This window comes from Polyodon spathula, chromosome 1 (assembly GCF_017654505.1).
Source record: "Polyodon spathula isolate WHYD16114869_AA chromosome 1, ASM1765450v1, whole genome shotgun sequence".
Classification (NCBI taxonomy): domain Eukaryota; kingdom Metazoa; phylum Chordata; class Actinopteri; order Acipenseriformes; family Polyodontidae; genus Polyodon; species Polyodon spathula.
The window spans coordinates 5,217,970-5,228,307 of record NC_054534.1 but is presented as its reverse complement, the minus strand read 5'-3'; the positions used below and the strand labels follow the sequence as shown (position 1 = coordinate 5,228,307).

General features: G+C 39.0%; 1 protein-coding gene across 9 annotated transcripts in view; it reads left to right on the top strand.

The window, feature by feature from the left end:
* The window catches only part of LOC121312949 (myocyte-specific enhancer factor 2C-like), a 77,287-nt gene that overhangs the window by 44,370 nt on the left and 22,579 nt on the right, over window positions 1-10,338 (top strand). For all 9 annotated transcript variants that reach the window (XM_041245013.1, XM_041244969.1, XM_041244985.1 and 6 more), the window contains one exon: window positions 2,667-2,870. In XM_041245013.1, coding sequence (XP_041100947.1) covers window positions 2,667-2,870 — 204 coding nt within the window. The remainder of the gene's footprint in view (window positions 1-2,666; window positions 2,871-10,338) is intronic.

Sequence of the window (10,338 nt, the reverse complement as noted above, 5' to 3'; positions counted from 1 at the left end):
AAAAACACTACTATAGAGCAGTTTAACCACCCGCGACAAACGTAACTGAGTATGATGTGATCTTTCTCAACTTCACCCCCAACGCACCGTACTGTACACTTGAGTGCTACCATAGTCTTGTACTTCTGTGTTAGCAAATAATTTTTCTATAATAATAATAATAATAATAATAATAATAATAATAATAATAATAATAATTAGTGTTGGGACAAATATCCAAATATTCTAACAAATATTTTTTGACATGTATTTGGATACAAAAATCAGATGTTTGTATTCACTACAAATAACAAAAATACCTTGCACTAATTTACCGTCTCACGACAATTTGCATGACAGGCAAATGAAAAGGCAAATGAAAAAGAGCTCTGTGTGCTATAATACGTATGATTTATATATATATATATATATATATATATATATATATATATATATATAATATATATATATATATATATTATATATATATATATATATATCAATATATTAATTGATATATATAAACACACCAGTTATATATCGTATATAACTCGGACGATAAGCCTGTCGTGAGTTTTTCATTTATTTCGCTAAATATGTGCACGTCAGTACAGTAAGACTTTGCGGAGCTCGAATATAACATGGATTGGTATCAACACTAAAAACCAACATTCTGTTACAACACATTTAAAAATAGTGATTTTTATATATATATATATATATATATATATTGTTGCAACTTTCTGTTATGTGGAATGTAATAAATGAGAACCAAAACGGTGAGTTATTTTCCCTTTCACTTTATAATGCTGTTTCCATGTTTTTTTTTTTTTTTAAGTGTTTAAGGTAAATTTCAGCTTTCATTTGCTTGTTCAGCTACAAAAAGGTACAAATAAACTTCATTCTATTACTTTCTGAAAGAGTGTGAAGAAACAGCGGTGGCAAGGAATGAAAAAAGTGATAGCTTATAGGTGTATTTCGGGAGACGAGATCCGGGGCTACACCCTGCTTTCCCTGTCAATCTTCTCCTCTTTCCTATTGAATCTCACACAGCTCACTGTCTAGCATTTTCATTTTGTTTTCTCCCCCTCCCATCCTCCCCTCCTCCTTCCCACGTTGCCATTGAACCAAGGTCTCCTCTGGGGGGTAAGTGAGGCTCACTTCCCCAACCTCTATGGCCTCCACTGAGGTGGAGTTCTCACCGCATGAGTCAGAGGGAACCCCCGGCCACACACTCTGTCCTTGAGGAGCTCCTGTTCTTTATCTTACTCAGATGAGACTGGGCTCTTTACAGTTCCCTATTCTGTCAGTCCTTTTCCAGGTTCTTCATCGCAAGAGCCTATTCCTCCTACACGACTCCCGCTCCGCAGAGCCTGTCGTGGGCTCCGCCGAGCCAGTCTATCTCATGTGTTTTCTGGTTCCCGAGGCTGCTGAACAGCCTACCTTTGAGGTCGTGCTCTATCCTCTGGCCAAGAAGGCTCCCGCCGGTCGGGGACCTCTTTCCTTTCCCATCCTATCCCCTGAGGCCACTCCTCAAACTACCTCTTCAAGTAACAACCTTTCACGTGACCCGTGAAATAAACAAAATTAAAAAATGCGTCATCAACTTTACGTACTATTTATTTCGGAAATAAACAAAGCAACGTTTAACTTGAACAGTTCTTTGGCATGCTTTGTTTTGTAGTTAATTTACTCAGGTAACATAAGTTCTACACAACTTATTCTTTACTCCTGGGATATTTTTCTATTTTAAAATGTTACGTGTTGTAAGCTCTTGCTGTAAAATAAAGGCGTACATGCAGGGGCCACGGCCACGCCCCCCTGTCGCTGTACTGTCTCTGCCTGTGTTCAGAACAATATAATGGCTTTTGTTACTTTTTGAAAAATGGACGTATATCCGAATGAATATTTAAATTGCGTTAGTATCCGAACATAAAAATCCTGTGTTTGTCCCAGCACTAATAATAATCTGTAATGTAGATTGTATTGTTTCTGGTACTGGAGCAAAAATAGTACTTGCATCACCAGCAGCACATTGTCTAAAACATAACTATTTATCTAAGAGAGTAAAGCTATTCTGCTGTTTACCTTCATCAACACAGTGAGTATTTGCTTGAAGTTGGCATTTTCCAAATGCAATGTCATCACCTGTGATGTTTCGAAAATTCTGTTTCAGCAGCTTCAGCGAATTTCATGCATGTGTCCGTTACCCTTCTTGAAGATAAAATTAATTAGATGTGATTTGAGATCTCATTCCACCGATCATCTTCCTTGGGGGCTAAAGGTGAACGGAAAAAAAAAAAAAAAAAAAAAAAAAAAAACAAACAAAAAAAAAACGATCCTTGAATTGATTCTCTGCCAGCTAGTAATGAGTTTGAAGGGTGTTGAGGTGAGTCTGTTTCACTGCCGCGTCTCACTGTCGCAGCTTGCCAGGATCAGAAGTGAAAGAGAAAACGGGTTATTGACAACCGGGATTCTGGAGTTCTGAGAAAGAGTTGAGCTACATAATGAAGAGGGTTTTCCAGGTTCGTGTGTTTATCATAAGGAAAGGAAAGATAGATAGATAGACCATATGTTCATTAAAACAGGGTCCAAAGTCTAAGAAATACAAAATGAGTTTGATTAACCATGCACTGTGTTGCTGTAGATGTTGACTGATGGTGTTTTCTCCCCCCCTTTGTCTGCAGGTGACGTTTACAAAGAGAAAGTTTGGGTTAATGAAGAAGGCCTATGAGCTTAGTGTACTGTGTGACTGTGAGATTGCTCTCATCATCTTCAACAGCACCAACAAACTGTTCCAGTATGCCAGCACGGATATGGACAAAGTTCTGTTGAAATACACAGAGTACAATGAGCCACACGAGAGTCGAACAAACTCTGACATTGTTGAGGTAAGCAGGTGGGTGGTTACCTCAAACTGTGGCAGGAGGTAAACTGATGGCCATTATGATAAGTGTTGTCAGCATTGATATTATGCCAATGTCAGTTTAAAGACAAAAGGGGCTAAGACTAATTCACCCTTATACAACAGGCTTAAGACCAGTAGAACACCCAAGCTAGGTAGTCTGCTTTGGGACAGCCTCCTGCTGCATGCTTCATCTCCACTTAAATGGAATCTTGGCACTTTCTTTCAAGGCACATGAGCTTTCAAAAGCTGGAGACCAGGTGCAGCTTGTTTAAACCCCAGGCCAGGTCAGCAAGGGGGAATTTATAATGTAGCACATCTGCACAAGCTAAATGCAAGCTTAAGGCACTCCTGCAGGAGTGATGCACTAAGTATGTGTGCATGTTGCAAATACAAGTACATTTTGAATTCTGTAATTTAAAAAAAGTTGTTCCTTCTACACGTCAGAATTACCTGCAAGTTGCAGTTGCTCAGTTTAGTGGTCGGAGATAGTAAATGTTGCTGGAGAAATAGCACAACGGATGACATAGGAAGCATTGTCCTGGAAGGATGTGGGACTTTTTAAAAGCATTTTTATTATTAGTTTTATTTTAATAAATGTAACACATTTTCACAGAACATCGGTTGCTTACATAGCTACGTAATTGACTTCCATGTATTTCTGAATTTAAACTCCCAAATTATATCCCTTCTCTGCTCACGCATGATTGGACACCTGTATAACAAAGAGCAGATCGTTGACTCTCCCATTGGTTGAACCTGCTAAAGACCTTCAACTGTTTATGTCCCGCCTCCACTAACCTATGATTGGACTGCCAGGTGGATGATTTTTTTTCTACACAAAAATTGAACTGCACGATTAAATAAAATAAATAAATAAATATATGTGCTTATTTACATGCAGTAAAAGGTATTACCTATTATAATTTAAACAAACAAAATACTGCTGTAATCTTTTACCAAAAAGCAGTGACTCAATGAATAAAAATCAATAATTGATTAACAAGCGACAAGTGTCATGTTGTAATTAACATTAGACAGAATGCTTTCTGAAAACCATTTATTTTGAGCATGTTCTATTGTGTATCACCATTAGCGTGACCAAGCCCATAAACATAACATATAGTAGGTGCCCTTGGTTAGGTAGATGCTACTCTCATAGCTTCTGCAAGAATGAAGGCAGTAATGACCTTTTGGAAGTTCTCTCCAGCATGTGCTCCACTTCAGCACGGAGCTCATAATGAGGAAAAAGTGCACCAGAGGAGGACGAGTTTTGTACAGTATTACAGTATTGATTTTTGGTGAACTGGTTTGCTGTTGGCCCAACCATGTCTAATTAAACTACCATTGAGATACATGAAAGCAAGTTTCAAAGCTTTGACTGTTCTGATCCCACAGAGCCATGTGAATCTGTGTATGATGTAATCACACAGTGCTGAAGAGCTGGTACAATGCACAATGCTGAAGAGCTGGTACAAGTGGCTCTTATTGTCTCAGACTACCAAGATGAAAAGTAGCTGGAGCATTTTTCTTACTCAGTCAGCAGCTTATTATGTTGGGTTCTGTTCATCTTCAAGAGCAGCAGGCACAAAAGTCCATCCAGCCATGCCAGGGGTTGTGCTGTCTCACGGTAGGAAGAGCTCAGCACTGTGTGGGCGACCTAAAAAGTGCCCTTTACATTAGCAATAAAGCGCCATGTAATTAGCATGTCTTTGGTTGGTAATTAACGCTGTTGTTACAATGGCTCAGAGGCTTGTGAAAGCTCTTCAGCAATGTTTATACAGACTGAAGAGCTTCCCTCTCAGGGACCTTTATAGAAACCTTATATCCATTGCATTTGTTCTCCTACAAAACTGTGTCCTCTGCTTTGCCAGTTTGTGTGATTATAGATTCCATATCAGTGCAGCTAAATTAGAATTCATTATTTACTGTTTAAGTTAGTAGTTCAAAGTGAGAAACAGATATCCCCTTTTAGAATTGCTCCATCAAAATGAGACCAACCCCCTTCCCTCTTTCCCACCTCAACCCCCTGTTTATAGTTTTGAAACGTACGTTGCAAGGCTGTCAGATGTAGATATTAGGGGTTGATTTGCAGGTTGGCAAAGGTCCTCATTAAAACTAGCTGCTTGGCAACATCAAAAATCATAGAGAAAAGGTGAGAAGGTCTAAATAATTACAAGCCATCACAACCATGTATCATGCTTCTTCATATGGTGAAACATATCAACACCCTTTACAGAACATGTGAATTTCATTACAAGACAACTGTAGCAGCCAAATCTTAAATGAGACACGACATTGTGTCCTTCTGACTTGCTGGTATTCAAGCCATTTGAATCATCTTTTTAAGGTGTGGTTGATTTAGAGTATTACAGTATTTTTTTTTTTTTTTTTTTACAACAGATTTACATTCAAGAATTAGGTTATGCTCTCTAAAAAGTGGACAAAAACACTGGACTATTTTCATGTTACCCAAAAACCAATGAGAGCCATATTTAGCGGTAATCTTCAGCAATATGTATTGCTTGCCAAAATATGCTTTTTATAATGTAATCCTCCCCCTTTAAAACTTCAGTAAGACACTCTGAGAAGCTTAGTTACATAAAAGTAGTGACATGAAAGGTTAAGGGCTCTCCCCTTCTCATTCCTGACAATTGACAATTATAATTTTTTCCACTTACAAGTTACCTAGTGTGAGCATATGAAGTATGCTGAACATGGAAAAAAAAAAAAAAAAAAACTGGCATAACAATAAAGCACATTTTATATTCTTCTTGGTCAGAGTCCAGCTCAAATAGCATGTTTTCTTAATCAAATCAGTATGTTATTAACTTTTAATTGCAATATGTGCCCTTGGCCTTTTTCTTTTAGTGGTAAAGAATTATCACATAAAAAGTATATGTTTGACCAGATGTATGTTGGCCAAAAATGAATCAGATAGGTGCACGTTTTTGAAAGCCTGTAACAGCTGAAACGTTTTGTTGGGCTGTTTGGGTGCCATGCAGAAACTCAGCTATGTGCTGATGCATGTGGCCAGCATCATTAGTTTGGATTACTGAATTGGAGTTGAGATGACAAAGCCTTTCCTTCCCTCACATGACAGGCCAGGTCACATGGACAGAACGCTGTGTCTGAAAGCAATCTGGCAATCTCATTTCCAGATTAGCTTCATCTGAATAATCTCTTTTAAATCTTGCAAACCCACAGCAGGCCATGGTTCCCACTCTGTCACCCACCATGAACGAGAAGGGAGGGAGAAAAACAAAATCTGTTAATTATTTCCAAAGGTCACAGTGTTAATGACTTGCTGCCAGGCTAATGGGATTCTAAAAAGCTTCTTTGTTAGGCATGTTTTTGTGCTGCAGTGTGTAAAATAACCAGTGAGTATTTTTAATCGAGTCATTATTGTGAATAAACAACAACAATAGTAGTAATAATAATACAGAACTTTTTTTTTGATGTTATGTGTGTTCCATTATGTCTTACATATATACAATTGTGTAATTATCCTAATCCATGTTGCTCATGTATAAACCTTACAGGCCATTATTGTAATTACTACTTCCCTTGAACGGCCACAATAAACACTTAAAAACATTCATACATACAGGTATACATACAGATAGTAGCCCATGTGCAATCTGTAATAGACACGTGCCCTTTTACAGCAAAAACAGATCACTTGCCTTCTAAGAGTATTCCGCCAAGTTTACTTCCATCATGGTGATTTGTTTTTTTTTCTCTGCATGTATAGAATTTAGGATTAAAGGCTGAATCAGTTTTAAGTAAATTAACCTCATGACATTGGTTACATAATAGTGGTTCAGGCAGTAAGGACAAAGATCTGTAGCCTTATCATTAATATTGTTTGAGACTAAGAAAAGGCATACTGTATACTTTGGGGTTGTTTTCTGTTTTATTTTAACCAACACTTTTACAAAATTATGAAAGAATGTTGGAAAGTTCAGCATTGGTTTAAAACGTATAAGCAGAAGTGATTTGGCAGAGGAAGGTTACCCCTCTGATGTGGAGAAGCTCAAGTGGTATTTGCCATTTCTTTTTCTGTAATATGTTTGTAGTTAGCGTGAACTTGTACATACTGTTGGTAAAAATAGAATGCAGCGTATTGTACAGACAGCGCACTCTGGCTTTTTTTTTTTAACAAAGAAGACGGTTGAAAACCAACTCTTATTTAAGTACACATAGAAGAATAAAAAGCTGTCACATGTCTGTAAAACATGCCTCCACCTTCAGAGCAACCGTTTTAGCTCAGGACCTCATCCTAAGAGTAGCTTCGTTGTTTTTTTAGGCAGTTTCTTTTTCTGATCTACTGTTTTACACAGTAACAGCTTGTTGTATTTTGGTCAGTTTGCCAGAGGCCGGGGTTATTTTTAGGTCCCCGAACTCTTGAATTATTATTTTTTTGTTCACTTCAGATTGGAAGCAGCTGAAACGCCTGCAGATACACGTCGGATACATGTGCCTGGAAGCTGGCTCCAGCTCTCCCTTCCCCTCTTTTTTTTTCTTTCCCTAATAAATGCCTCATAACCGGTAGTTGTCTAAAAATAGAAAGCAGTGCTACTAAAAATAGCTTGGCTCATAGTCCTGCCAAGGAAAATGGAGAAGAATAGGCGTGGAATAGCAGTCTGAGTAATTCTACTCTATCCATTGAGCGATCCCTCTGAGAATGCAGTCGATGAATAAGTGCCCTTGAAAACCACAGGCTCTAGCCTTTGTCTTCAGACTACTGGGTGCCAATAAACATTTTAGCCCAAGGATGCTTTTTTTTTTTTTTTTTTGTCTTAGAGATTGTAAACACTTAAAGAAATTAAAGGTGTGGTTTTGTTTTCAAAAGAGGCAAATAGCTAAAGGACATTTCAGTGGGAACGAGCAACCCCCCCTTTATTTTCAAACCTAGTTTGTTACTTAATGTGTTTTCACAGTTTGGTAGAATCCCTTAGGGTTATGCTTTTAGGCAGGAGAAGTAGCCGTCTGATATAGCTGCATCAGTAAAGAAGTTTGAAAAGCCAAATCTTTGTTTCACCGTGCCTGTTATTAAATCATTTAAATGGGCTTCATGCTACATGCATCGGTAGGGTTTCGTTCCAACTCAGTATAAAAGAACACCATTATGAAACAATGGCAGTTCTACCAAAGCTGTTTAAATCTTCTTTATTAGTTTTGTGCTATACATCATGTCCCATAGTGAAATCAAAAGCAACCTGGTATGGCTTTGTCATTTGGTCAAGACTTTTTACTTTATTATTATTATTATTATTATTATTATTATTATTATTATTATTATTATTATTATTATTATTGACCTTTCCTTACATATATGTTTGAGGTTCAACAATGGTTGAAAAGGTTTTGTGAAAAAAAAAAAAGTTTCTCTTGTTTCATAGTAAACAATGGGCTAGATTATTTTTCTTAAAGGAAAACAAACACCACTTACAATTCTAAAATGAATAGAAAGCAACTCAAGACTTTTTTTGCACACCACAGAATTTTATTTTCTTAGTTGCTTATACCTGGTCTGGTGTTGGGTGCGATTACATTTTTTTATATACACAATGTAATATATATACACAATGTCTTTCAGCTCTCAATGTGAAGGCAGGCTGTGGAAAAAGGCAGTGCAATTCCATGGGGGTCAGGTGCCTTAGTATTGTTGCATTCAACTAAAGTCCCCTTCCTGTAATGCTGCTGGTGATAAGGCTCTGGAGACAAAAGCTGCTAATTGATGGCGAGGGCTTTGACTCACTTCGAAAAGAATTCAAGTCCTTGTATCTCCACACATTGCCCCTTCTGGACCTCTTCCCTCAATTGTAAAGCATTGTGTTTGTCCTACATGTTACCCAACCCCACCCCCCTGCTGCCTTCTGCAAAGGAGCAAGACTACAAGTGACTTCTGTATCCAGTTACACTAAGTGGCATTGTCTCAGTATGGTGTATTAGCAAGAATTTAAGATGAATTCCCATATTGTCTCCTTGCTGCATGGTGAACAGACTGTAGAACGAGAGCCATCGCGTGCAACTTGCCTAAAGCAAAGACATGTCTTTTGAGGGTGCAACTGCTGGCTAATTTAGTGCTTCAAATCTTTTTTAAGGCTTGTAACCACAAAATAAAAAGATGCAAAAGTTGTTTAGTTGATAGACTGCATTTCAATTAATTTGATCTAATTTTTTATTCTTATTGAAAAGACCATTCCTTCTGATCCACAAACAACTACTATAAAATATTAAAGTGCATTATTACAAAACACCCAGACAATTTACTTGGGTTACTAAATCACATGTTTTTTTTTTTCTTTGATCCATTATTATAGCTTGCAGAATGTTCAAAGCAGGTAAATTACAGAAAAGTCACCAATGCAACTGTTCCAAATGGTACACAGCTGCTCCAGATTGAATCAAAGTGGATCAAACCATTGGCAGCGTCCCAGTTCATAAAATACTGTGGCACGGGTCTATTGCATGAGTCTGAGCATGGAGCCAATACGTAATGCACAGCAGTCAAGTTTTCACTGTGCTGTCATCTGTAAGCATGGTTGTTACACAATTCTGACATGTTCAAACCATGTTTAATGAAATGGTGGCTTTCCCATCTGCTTTTTATATAGTTTTTGCTATTTGATCTTCATAACATACAGCAGCTAAGAGCACAAAAGACAAACGGGCGTAAGAAATACATGGCTATTGGAGGACGTGACTTCAATACTGTGGTAGCCTCTCTACTGTTTTGTATGCTGCAGAATGTCTTATGTTATATGATATACCCTATACGTATGCTCAGCTGTGTTCATGATATTAAGTTTCAAAATAGAAGGTGTCCGTATTGCTTGTGGAACAATTTAAAAGAAAAAAATGGGAAGGAAAAGCAGGCAGAGGCAAAGGCAGAAGGAGAGGCAGCAGACGAAGAAATGTAAGCTGCTGCAACAACAGCCACGGCTGGAGGACCCGGCCAGCCTCTTCCCCTGGTGTTCCTGGTACGGGAAGGAGGACCACCTCTGGAGGTCCTGCCCAGAAGTGCCACCTGCAGACTGGTGTGGCCATTGTGAGGAGGAAGGCCACACCTGGGCAGGATGCTCCTACAGTCAGGCTCAGGAAGAGGAGCAGTTTTCACCCCGGGCATCAGCCTCCACCCCACTACCTCCAGCACCACCACCTTCACCACCATCCCAGGAGATATGGGACTGGTTGGTGCATCCTGAGGTGGACCTCATTCATTCAAACAGAGAGGGTGGAGCTGCTGTCGCGCGAGCCAGAGCGGGAAGAGCTGCCATCCTGAGAACCAGAGCGGGAGGAGCTGCCGTCTTGAGAGCCAGAGAGGGAGGAGCCGCTGCTGCCAGAGCCCAGAGGGGAGGAGCCGCCGCTGCCAGAGCCCAGAGGGGAGGAGCCATGGACCAGGGAGCCAGAAGAGGAGAAGGCTGACGCTCAACAGCAGCCTCTAC